This window comes from Poromitra crassiceps (genome assembly GCF_964638095.1).
Source record: "Poromitra crassiceps genome assembly, chromosome: 15".
NCBI classification, from domain to species: Eukaryota; Metazoa; Chordata; class Actinopteri; order Beryciformes; family Melamphaidae; genus Poromitra; species Poromitra crassiceps.
Window position 1 is genome coordinate 16,196,392 of NC_139634.1, and position 12,214 is coordinate 16,208,605.

The 12,214-nt window shown below is 43.3% G+C and overlaps 1 protein-coding gene across 2 annotated transcripts in view; it reads left to right on the forward strand.

Moving 5' to 3' along the window:
• Positions 1-12,214, forward strand: part of apbb2a (amyloid beta (A4) precursor protein-binding, family B, member 2a) — a 62,662-nt gene that overhangs the window by 24,771 nt on the left and 25,677 nt on the right. For both annotated transcript variants that reach the window (XM_083652061.1, XM_083652062.1), the window contains exons 5-8: positions 1,416-1,501; positions 2,424-2,484; positions 6,364-6,510; positions 7,070-7,197. In XM_083652061.1, the coding sequence (XP_083508187.1) occupies positions 1,416-1,501; positions 2,424-2,484; positions 6,364-6,510; positions 7,070-7,197 (422 nt within the window). The remainder of the gene's footprint in view (positions 1-1,415; positions 1,502-2,423; positions 2,485-6,363; positions 6,511-7,069; positions 7,198-12,214) is intronic.

Here is a 12,214-nt window from a genome sequence, read left to right on the forward strand (position 1 = left end):
CCCCCGAGGTTCCTGGGTTATGGCCCGCATCGTAGACACTAAACCAGACCACAGAGGATTCGTGAGAAGTGTGAAACTTCAGACAAGAACAAGTCAACTTGAGCGGCCAGTCAGCAAGATCTGTTTGCTGCTTCCTGCACCTGTGGAAAACTGAAGAAAAGACTCACACTCACCCTCACATATTGACATGACATTACATGAAATTAAGAGAAAAAGATTTAAATTTTGTTTTTGAAAGAGCATTTAAATCATTTGGCTCCTGTTTTTTAGTTATTGTTATTTAGCACCGTGCTCATAACAATAGGGGCCGGTTATGTTGGAGCCATTCTATTTATTTGTATTTTTGGCTGTAATTGAGTGGCTGAGAGTTAGTCACCAGCCGATGACGTGTTATACGTGCGACAGCGGTGAGAGACATTAATTGAACCAGGTGTGCGACACAGCAAACAGACGCCAGAGAGAAACAGTTTCCAAACGTACCGCACCGCGCATTACACGCTCTTTAAGTTGATTATCGATATTTATTTTGATACTTGAATCCATATTGAGCCTTTTGAACCTACGTTACGTTATTTTGATTTGAACTTAATGAGGCCGCTGCGCTGTACACGTACACACACTCTATAGCCTACATCAAACAAACATTCATCTCTTCATCTGCACGAGAGCGAGAGCTGCAACTCAAGGTAAGAAGACAGCAACTGTGCGCGACTGCGCGTTGGAAGTCTATGGCGTCTGACGGCTTAAAAATTGAAAGAAAGCCAGGACAGTAACCAATATCATTAATGATGGTTCTATTCCATTTAGATGTTCCAGTGCCGGGGGCAGGGCCCTCGTTAATGTTATTGGTTACACCTGCTTTACTTACTGCTTTACCACCTCAAAACGGTTGCTGTGAAAAGGGCCTATTGACTTCGGTTCTCGACCGTTACAGTGGCCACAAACTTAGTCTCCTCTTCAATGTCCAGCCTTTGTGTATTAATGACACGTCACATTCTTGGTTATGCTGTTTTATATTAGCTGCTAGTTTTACACTTATTAGCTTTCATTCATAGGAGTAAAATTGAATAGAATTCTCTTTTAGTATTTTCCCTTGAAAGGTTGGTGGTATATCAGTTTATCTCTGCTTTCACTTATTACATTGGAAGGAGCACATCTTTGGTGAATTTGCATTTCAGATGTTAACATTTGAAATGCAAATTCACCAAAGATGAATATCTCTTATATTGAGCTAACATGAGTAATGTCTTCTCTACTTAATAAAGCAGTCTGCAAAATCAATATTAGTATCTGACATCTCCCTGTCTGTCTGTCTGTCTGTCTGTCTGTCTGCCTGTCTGCCTGTCTGTTTGTCTGTCTGTCTGTCTGTCTGTCTGTCTGTCTGTCTGTCTGTCTGTCTGTCTGTCTGTCTCTAGGAGCTGAAAGACTACCCAGTCTATCCAGACCCCAGTTTGAAAGCATTTGAAGGCGCCACCCTGCGCTACGCGTCACTGAGACTCAAGTAAGACACACACACACACACACACACACACACACACACACACACACACACACACACACGCACGATGCATGGTCTACCAGTGTTTCCCACAGGATTTTGAGAATTTGTGGTGGGGGACCGCAGACCCCCTAAGGGGGTGCGGGGGCATGCCCCCCCGTGAGTTTTTTTTTAACATTTTAAAGTAAAATGCATGAATTTGGTGTACTTTGAGAAAGCTTAAGAGCAAAATTAAAAGGCTAGATCTATGAAGAACATGTCATCATTACTGTGCTGTGGGTTTACAATGACAAACTAAATTTCTCCCTATAGGTCAGGGATACTCAACTTGCTTTGCCACTTTCGTGAAATGATAGAAGGCGAGGGGCCAGTTAATAAACAAACAATATACATTTTTCTGTAGCGGATTGTAGGTTTTTGGGGTGTCAGCCGGAGTTTAGGCTCACAGTGTTGTGCACACCGGATAGTTAGTTAGGTTAAGTTAGTTGGGTTAAGTACATACATAAGTGCCTGGGTAGCGAGCAGATGGCGGTATTTGACATTTAGCAGCTAAATCATAGATTATTGAAACATATTCCATATTCCAGACTGAAAAGCTATAACAGAAGTATTGGCCAGAATGACATGAACATTTATTGGACACTTATTCAGCGGATATCTTGCATGTTGCGTTCAGGTGCACTGTAAAAAAAAAAAAAAAAAAATTTTTTTTTTTTGGTCAACATCTTATTGTGGCGGTCAAAATATTATTGTGGCGGCCCGCCACAAATTCCTTTATGTATGGGAAACACTGGTCTACACACCTTACCCACTATGACATAGGCAACAGTAAATATCTCCTATTTCTTTGTACTATAATGATCTGATGAAGACGGTTGTGTTTACTGTGTACTAGTTCATGAAATCTGATGTTGTTTCCATAAAGCCCTCAAGCCCAGCTAGAGACAGTAGACCTCAACAGTACGTGCAGCGACCCAGAGGCCATGGTAAGACAGCAGCAACATACTCAACGCATGGACCCAGTGTCCGAAATGGACTACCGTAAATTCCGGACTATAAGACGCACCGGTCTATAAGCCGCGGGACCAAAATTTACTATTTTTTTCTTCTATAAGCCGCACCGGTCTATAAGCCGCGGGTGTTTTGATGTTTAATTACCATATGAAAGGGTTCGTGCACAGAGAGGAATGTCGGGAAAGCGATGGCTGTTTGGGGAAGCTCCCATTTATTAACATTTCAACAAAACAAAACAAAAGTCAGGTCACTAATCCCCAGACAAAATCACACAACAATAGGCTATATGTGCAGCAAACCTGTAACCAGAGAAGTCAAGTCACTAATCCTCGTCTTCCTCTTCTTCCTGCGTACTGAAACCACCAAAGTCCTCATCTTCAGTGTCGGAAACGAACAGGTTCAGGGTGGCTTCGTCAACCACTCTCCTCTCTCCTTCATTGTCACTCAAAACCAACGAACTCCTCTTCATCACTGTCGGCATCGAACAGCCTCTGAAGCCTCTGACGGCCCTCAGCGCCAGCTGTGGCGGCGTCATTCTCTTCATCCCGCAGCAGTCCAGCGTTTTGGAACCCGTTGGTGATTGTGGATGTTTTCACACTCCTATAATATTCCGTGCTGAGACAGTTCCTCCTGCTGCACCGTCCAACGCCTCACCATTGACTCATCGATGCCCAGGTTACGCGCGGCTGCTCTGTTTCCCTCTTTTAATGCGAGATTGACTGCTTTCAACTTGAAAGCTGCCTCGTGTGAATTTCTGCGTACCTTCCCCATGGTAAGTGAGAGTGTTGCTTCTACTGCTCGTTCTCATGCTGTCGAGAACGAGCAAAGCTTTTTTTTGGTGAAAGAATCCTCCAGGGCGCTTCTTGTTAACAGTCCGAGTGAGTGGCAGGTCGAACGTCAAAGGCACTTCATCCATATTTATGATCTGCTCCGGTTCGATGGAATATTCCTTGATCTTCCTTTGTGTGAATTCGCCGAAGTTTGTGATTTTCTCCTGGTAGTCGGGGGAGGGAGTTGATGGCCGAGTGGCCGTTTGCTTACCGTAATTACCATATGTAAGTGGTCACGCACAGAGGGGATTGTCGGGATGGCTGTTTGAGGAAGCTCCCATTTACCGTATTACCGTAACATTTCAACAAAACAACATAACACAACACCACCGTTGTTTATTTTTACAGTGCACACAGTGTCCGCGGTGTGGTGAAAAGAGGGCAAGAGAGGAAATTAAAACAGAAGTGGATTTATAGTTAGAAAGAGTGCTAAAAAAGAGAGATTTTATTTGTATTTTTTTTTTTTTTTCTGAAAAAATCCATAGATAAGACGCACCGTTATATAAGCCGCAGGGGCCAAAAAACGGGAAAAAAGCCGCGGCTTATAGTCCGGAATTTACGGTAATAAACAATCAGTTAATCACCTGCCAAGAATCATTTTAACATGCCAAATCAACTAATATACTGTACATTGTTCATAGAAATGTGTCAACATTTTTACACGTTTGGACACTGCCGCTTTGTGTGCAGTGTGCAGGAGCCTCTTTGATACTAAACCATTGTTTTCCTATGATGGAATTGGCTCAGAGAGAGAGAGAGAGAGAGAGAGAGAGAGAGAGAGAGAGAGAGAGAGAGAGAGAGAGAGAGAGAGGCCAGCAGATCTAAAGTCTGGAATCATGCAAAAGTTGAAAACTGTTTATAACTAAGACATTCAATTCGTCTCAAAAAGTCAGAATGTCAGAATATATTGTATCTCCTCACTATATGCATTTTCCCTGTTATTGAATCAGAACTGCTAGAAAAGATAAGACATCAGACCTGTCTGCCATGACGCATTGATCCAGCCCACTGTCACCCCCCCCCCCCCTCTCTCTCTCAGTCTCGACAGTACTGCCACTCAGTGGCTCACTGCTGAACTGAAAATTTGTTTACAACAAAGCTTGTTTTTGCTGCCCTCCTATGGAAGAATGGCACATAGACAAACTCACCCAGTAGACTTTGGGTGGGTGGGATAATTACAGTGCAAGGAGAGATGAGTGAACAGATGAGGACATAGAAAGGGAGATGATCATCTATCTGGTAGGTGGAGAAGAAGAAAAGAAGAAAACATCTCTTCACTGACAGCATAGTGTCTCTGGAGCATGAAACACATCAAATCAAATGTTGTCATTACAAAGAAAGGAGGATGTGATGGTGCTGGCATGTTATGGCAAGTCTCATGGAACTTTGTACTTCTCCCTGATGCTGGACGTTTTTCTATGAATTTGCAGTATACAGATTTCACCATGTGTGTTTGAACCAAGCAGTAGAAACGGCTCAATGACTTACAATCACATTTTGTGAATTTAGCAGTAGTCAAATATCGGCAAAAGCGCAGCTGGTCATCCTATGGTATAGATTCCAAGACCCAAGAGAGTACTACTATGTGATGGCTTCACTTTATGCATATCCTCGTCAACATGGATTTTACCTGGCTGTAAGAAATCCAACGTCAAGAGAAAGAAAAGTTTTGGATATCCGGGTATCTCAGAGGAAGTGAGAAGAAGAACAGAGAGAAGCTGGTTGGAAGACACCATGTGTGAAAGTTTTACAAAGATCACTCCACGAGAGAAAACTAGCCTGAGGCTGGTCTCAGCAGCAAAGAGCACCTTGTTGTGGTAGAGAGAGAGAGAGAGATGGGGAGAGATAGAGACATTGAATGCCTCTGTGTAGCGTAGATCCGGCTCTGCCCACACACAGTCTTTCATATTTCAGATATTGTCTTCACCAGTCATATCACTCCCGTATATAGTGCTGAAGGCTGGGTTGTGATGTGTCACTGCATATCCTGTAGCAAAATAAAAGTTCAAGAGCATCTTTCTGTGTTTGTGTTGCTGTGTGATGTGTTAAAGCATGAGAGACTTGGCCTCTTGGGGCAGCAGTTGACTGGCGGGTTGTGCGGGGGCGGGTGCATGTCTGTTTTCTAGTTGTATCCATTTGTATGACCTGTTATTCCTTTTTTTTTTTTTTTTTATGTTTATTATTCAACCATTTTATTTACTTGATTGTTGTCAATTCTAATCTACATCATTGTTTTTGGGGGGGTTTATTGTATGTAAAGCACTTTGTAAAAATGTGTTTTTAAAAGAGTGCTATACAAATAACATCATCATTAGGCTATTATTATGTGTGTGTTTTATACTTATACTGCTATCCTTGTGAGATCCTGTGACACATGAGAGCGTGTGCGTTTCAAACCTTAAAGTTTATAGTGAGGACATTTTAGTCAGTCCTCACTTCCTCAAGCGACTAAGGCTAAGATTAGATTTGGGTTAGGTAAGGGTTAAGGTTAAGCATGTACAGTATGGAGTGCTAAAGTCATGCCCTCTTCCGTAAATAGTTTTACTTGTTCAAACAAACCAAGCGATTCAACTAGTTAGAATCAGGAGAGACCATAAGATTTCACTCAGACCAACCACACCAACAAAGTTGTTTTTTGTTTTTAGTCTACAATTTATTTATTTATTTATTTATTTATTTATTTATTTATTTATTTATATATGTATTTATTTATTTATTTATTTATTTATTTATTTATTTATTTATTTATTTATTTATTTATTTTATTTATTTATTTATTGGAATGTGAAGAAAGGTGTAGAAGAGGGTGTGACTTTGGCACTTAATTGGTGAGGGTTAAGGTTAGGCATTAAGGTAGTTGAATGAAATGGAATGGATGGAAGACTGTGCATCTTATAAGTACTTTGCGTGTGTGTGTGTGTGTGTGTGTGTGTGTGTGTGTGTGTGTGTGTGTGTGTGTGTGTGTGTGTGTGTGTGTGTGTGTGCGTGCGTGCGTGCGTGCGTGCGTGTGTGTGTTCCCAGTCGTTCCCCGTGCGCTCTCTGGGCTGGGTGGAGATGGCAGAGCGGGACCTGTGTGAGGGGCGGAGCAGCGTGGCCGTGCACCACTGCATCCGACAGCTGTCCTACTGCAGGAGGGACATCCGAGACTCAGCCGGGGTCTGGGGAGAGGTCAGTGTCTGAGCACGGCCTATACAGAGCCAAAGTCAAGCCCACTTAGGCATACGAACCAAGGGATTTGTGTCCCGCCACAGTTTCAAAATGACCCGGAAATATTTTTTACACTTCATAATAAGAAAAGTCACTCACTCCAGTCCTCCCCTGCACTGCACGCCCACAGGCTCATACTGGCTCATACACACAGGCTACGCAGTGTCACAGGCTCATACTGGCTCATACACACAGGCTAGGCAGTGTGCACTGTGTCATTCCTGGCTGCATGATCCCACTCCACACACCTTTTCTAGTGACTTTTCAGATCCCCCTGGTGACTTTATTTCTCAAAAGTGACTATAGCGACAAATTTGGATACTTTTTTTTGACCATGGGGAACAATGTTAATCATCATCATCATCATCATCATCACTTTATTAACAGACACAAGGTCCAATAAAAACACACACAATACATATAAGGCGTGAAGTGAAGTGGGTGTGACTTTGGCTCTCTATTCAGCAGACAGGTAGATCTAGAGCAGATAGAGAGGGTATGCTTGTCCTTGGTCTTGCAGGGTAAAGGCATGCTGTTGGTGCTCCAGGATCGCATGCTGACCCTGGTCGACCCCAACGACCGCAGCCTGCTGCACTCTCAGCCAATCAGCAGCATCCGCGTCTGGGGCGTCGGCCGGGACCACGACAGGTAATCAGACCGCATCGTTCTCCTTTTACGACCCTCTTCTGGAATCGTTCTCCTTTTATGACCTTTTTCTTGAAGGTTGCATATAATTACATCCTGTGCGCGCCTGGCTATTTGATCTCTCGCATTTTTTTGTCGTTTCTCCTTGAATTGCATTAATTGGACACGCACAAATAAGCGTGCACACACTCCCCACACATACATAATGCTACAAACACATATGCTTATGTATGTGCAAAATATGCTACAATGCACGCAAAATGCACAAATCTAAAATATGCACGTGCCATGTGGTCCGTTCTCGCTGACAGAAGCTGATTCAGGAGTTTGAACTAATCATCCGAGAATGGAATTGGCCTCATTACCATTCAATGCATATTTTAGGCGAGCTGCATTGGAAACTTGGTAATTACGCTCATTGCTCCGTGGCTTTTTTTCCCCTGACCGAGGACCTCGGGCCCCCTCAGTCATTTGGCAGAGTCCCATGGTCTCCACCTCTCCGCATTGAGCTGACAGTGTGCTGAGGCTAGCACAGCTGCTAATGGACGGGACAAGCGAAACCCTCATTGATATGGGCCCCTCAGGGTTTTGACTAGCGCATTATGGCAACAAGCAGCTCAAACACTCACAAAGCCTATAAATATCTAAATGCGTACTGGTAATGTAATATACATGTGTGCATTGATTTATTATGCATGAGATATGACAAGTATACATGTTTGTGTGTGTGTGTGTGCATACAGTATTTGCATACTATATACTGTTAAGTGTACATTTAGATATTTGTGACGGGGACTGGTGTTTTGGATAACATTTTTTTGTTTTTAATTTGACAGCTTATGAAAGTGCAGATTGTAAGCTTTCAAACGATGTGTCATACATTGAAATCTGAAAATAGATGAAGAAGATTATGCTTATTTGATTGTCTGTACTATTCAGACAAAACAGCCCTGAAAGTTGGTGAACAAACTTGGTTTGCCCTGAACAAGCTTAGTTTGCTACCAAATTATTAGCATTTAGTGATCCTAAAACTGTTGTCTGTTATAATGAGTGCATTCTTCAAAATCAAAAACGTGTGTAATATATTTTAAACTGGCCACGTTTGGTCAGAACGTCCTGTCTATAAAAGGCAGCCAAACGTGGAATAGTCTCCCCGTCTCCATAAGGGACAGCCCCACCCTTGCTACTTTTAAAGGTAAACTTAAACAATGGCTGAAGTCCAACCAGTCATGTGACCACAGGTAATATGTTTTTTGTGTATTGCTGCTATGTATTTTTGTAAGTGTATTGCTGCTATGTATTTTTGAGTGTATTGCTGCTACTTATGTTTTACGTTTTATATATTCTGTTTTTTGTGTCTTTCGGGGACAACGGATGGAAATTAGCCTCGTGCTAAATCCGGCAATTTTTACACTCTTATTATGTTCCAGGTGACTGTATCTGCTTCATGGTTTTTGTGTTCATTGATTTTGCACTGTCCCGTCCAAATAAACAAATAAATAAATAAACTTTCAGGGTGATTTTCTCTGAATGTTGCTTTTAGGAGGACCAACATTCAAATAAGCTTATCTTCTTCAGCTATTTTCAGATTTAAATGTATGACACATCATTTGAAAATGTATAATCTGTACTTCCCTAATCTGTAAAAACTGAAAAATGACCTTGGCCTACTTGTTACCCAAAACAGCAGCCAGTCCCTGTCACTTAGTATAATGTGGTGGAATGAAAATGGCTTGATCAGAACTTCTGCTGCCAGCTAAGAGACTTGTGGAGCAGAAGAATGTGTTCAAACGCTTCAAATAGTGTTCAAACACTTCAGAGGAGCAATTGATGTTGGCCGTCTGACATGTCCTCACATGGTCATTCTGCTGTGAGAGACAGAGTGAAAATGCAGTTTAAAACGGCATCAATTTAAGAGCTTCCATCTCTCCTCGCTGTCTTTTGTTTTGTTTTTTGTTTTTCTTCTTTCTTTCTAGAGTCCTAATGATCTCCCTTCTCTCTCTCTCTCTCTCTCTCTCTCTGTCTCTGTCTCTCTCTCTCTCTCTGCATCTCTTTCTGCTTCTCTCTCTGTCTCTCTCTCTCTGTCTCTATCTGTCTCTCTCTCTGTCTCAGAGGATAGTGAAATTTTCAGTGCGTGTCTCTCTCAGCGGAAATGGATAAATCATGTAGTGGAAGGACTACTTTTCTCTCTCCCTTTCTGTGTGTGTGTGTGTGTGTGTGTGTGTGTGTGTGTGTGTGTGTGTGTGTGTGTGTGTGTGTGTGTGTGTGTGTCATGACTGTCATGACTGCTTTATCGCTATGAAAGTTTACAATGTTGCCAAAGAATGAATTATACATTATGAATTATATAATTGACATGAATTATACATGAATTTGCATCATTCTATGTTCTGTTTTTAGGCTTTGGTTTAGTGCCCACAACTTTAAATGTACTGTACTTTGATTTTAAACTGGTTGGACCGTGTGTGACAATATTTAATGCTCTTGGACCATGATGGATCATGCTGTGTGTGTGTGTGTGTGTGTGTGTGTGTGTGTGTGTGTGTGTGTGTGTGTGTGTGTGTGTGTGTGTGTGTGTGTGTCTGTCTGTGTGTGTGTCTGTCTGTCTGTCTGTCTGTCTGTCTGTCTGTCTGTGTGTGTGTGTGTGTGTGTGTGTGTGTGTGTGTGTGTGTGTGTGTGTGTTCTGCCAGTGAGCTGTATTGCTCAATCCTGCCACTAGAGCGCACTGTAAGCAAAGTCTTTTCATCCAGAGTGAGTGACACACACACACCTGAGTGAGACAGGAGCAGTGCAATGGCTTGTGGCTGATTGACTTGACTGTAAATTACAGCACTTTAATGTAATGAAGTATCAGCTCTGTCTTTCACACTATGACAAGTGTGCGTGTGTGTGTGCGTGCGTGCGTGCGTGTGTGTGTGTGTGTGTGTGTTTTACGGTTGTCAAAAGTATCGATAGTATCGAAAAGTATTGATACTGAAAATTTGAATCGGATACAATACTCATTTGCAACAGGTATCGATAGTATCGAAAGTATCAATACTAAAATATTTAAATGAATACAATACTCATTTGCAACAGTTTTGATACTATCAGTGCTTTCTTTTAATGAAAAATCACAGATTTTCCCCTCCCTATCATTGGGTATCTGTTCCTTTAACAAGCTAAACGTGTTCTGGTGGCTAGAGTGGCGGTAATATGCTGTCCAAGTTCAAAGTTTGATCAGGCCTAGATTATGGAGAAGTGTGTGTCTGTCCGTCCATCTGTCTAACTTTATTTTTTGTCATCATCCCCCCTTCCCGTGGTATCGAAAATGGTATCGAGTATCGATATTTTCCTGGGTATCGGTATCGAAGTAGAAATTCTAGTATCGTGACATCCCTAGTGTGTTTGTGTGAGAGGTCAGGTCAGATATGTGTTGTCAGCTAATTGAAGCTGGGAGATGGTGAGAGTATGAGAGAGAGTGAAAAAGAGAATGAGGAGGATTTGTGAACAGAATGAGCAGAGGATTTGTGAACAGGTAAGCTAGAAACAAGGCAGTAGTGTTGTGAAGGGAAGGAGATGGAGAGAGGGAGAGGGTGCCCGCCCCGGGTATGCAGTGGTAGATTTCTTGCCTACTGACACGAGGGTAGCAGGTTCGAGCCCCCGTGTTACCTCCGGCTTGGTCGGGCCAAGGAGAAGGATGGATGATGGATGGATGGATGGACGGACAGAGAGCCTGTCTCCAGGTGTTTGGATGCATGTACAGAATTGAACAAGGAGGCTAGACGGGACCTCTCCATGTCTCTCCCTCTGCTCGCTCTATCATCTCTCTCTCTGACTCTAGTCTCTCTATCGGACAGTCTATCCATTTCTCTCTCTCTAAGTGTATCAGAGGAATATCCCTACATTTGTACTGAATGCCGCCTCTCTCTCTCTCTATATCTATCTCTCTCTCTCTCTCTCTCTCTCTCTCTCCCTTCACCTTGATTTAATATAAATGAGTCCCCCTGTCTCTTAAGCGGGACGAGGGGTGGGGGGTGAGGGGGGGGGATGTCGATGAAGTCATGACGTTATATCTGGAGCACTCAGCAAGTCTCGCTACACGTGCACGCCCGTGTTTGCGCGCACGCGCGCGCGTGTGTGTGTGTCCACACGTGGGCTTGAATTGATGAAGTCATAGGTCTATATCTGGAGCACTCTGGTGTGTGTGTGTGTGTATGTGTGTGTGTGTGTGTGTGTGTGTGTGTACATACGCGCATGTGTGTGTGTGTACATACGCGCATGTGTGTGTGTACATACGCGCATGTGTGTGTAATAGTGGGTGTACGTGTGTGCGGCTTTCCCCCACTTCTCCAGCCTCTCTCACTATCTCTCTCTCCCTCCTCTCTTTCTCTCTCTCTCTCTCCTTTGCGCTATTTCTACGCTTTGTCTCTAGCGCTCTTTCCGCCTCCCTCTCCTGCCATTGGCTACAGAGCTTTGCCTCTTTTTTTTGCCCTCTTCTTCTCCTTCTTTCTCTCTCTTTGTCTGTCCCTGCATTGCACTCTGACTTTATGGGGTGCGAGCGGCAGGGATCCTTCCTTTAACCAGCCGCAGGAAGACAGAGACGCAGAGACACAAAGACGAGAGGAAGACAAGAACATACTCAAGGGGGGAAAAGAAAGAATAAAAGAACGCCGGTGTTTCAGAGAGAGAGAGAGAGAGAGAGAGAGAGAAACCAAAGTGATGGAGAGCCAGTGAAGGGGAGAGAGAGAGAGAGAGAGATAAAGCAGAGTGAATGAGAGCCAGTGAGGGAGAGAGAGAGAGAGAGAGAGAGAGAGAAACCAAAGTGATGGAGAGCCAGTGAAGGAGAGAGACAGAGAGAGAGAGAGAGAGAGATAAAGCAGAGTGAATGAGCCAGTGAGGGAGAGAGGGAGAGAGAGAGAGAGAGAGAGAGAGAGATAAAGCAGAGTGAATGAGAGCCAGTGAGGGAGAGAGAGAGAGAGAGAGCACGTTTCCCTGCTCGCACTCAAAGACAGGCGGCAGGACCTTGCAAAAGAAGACG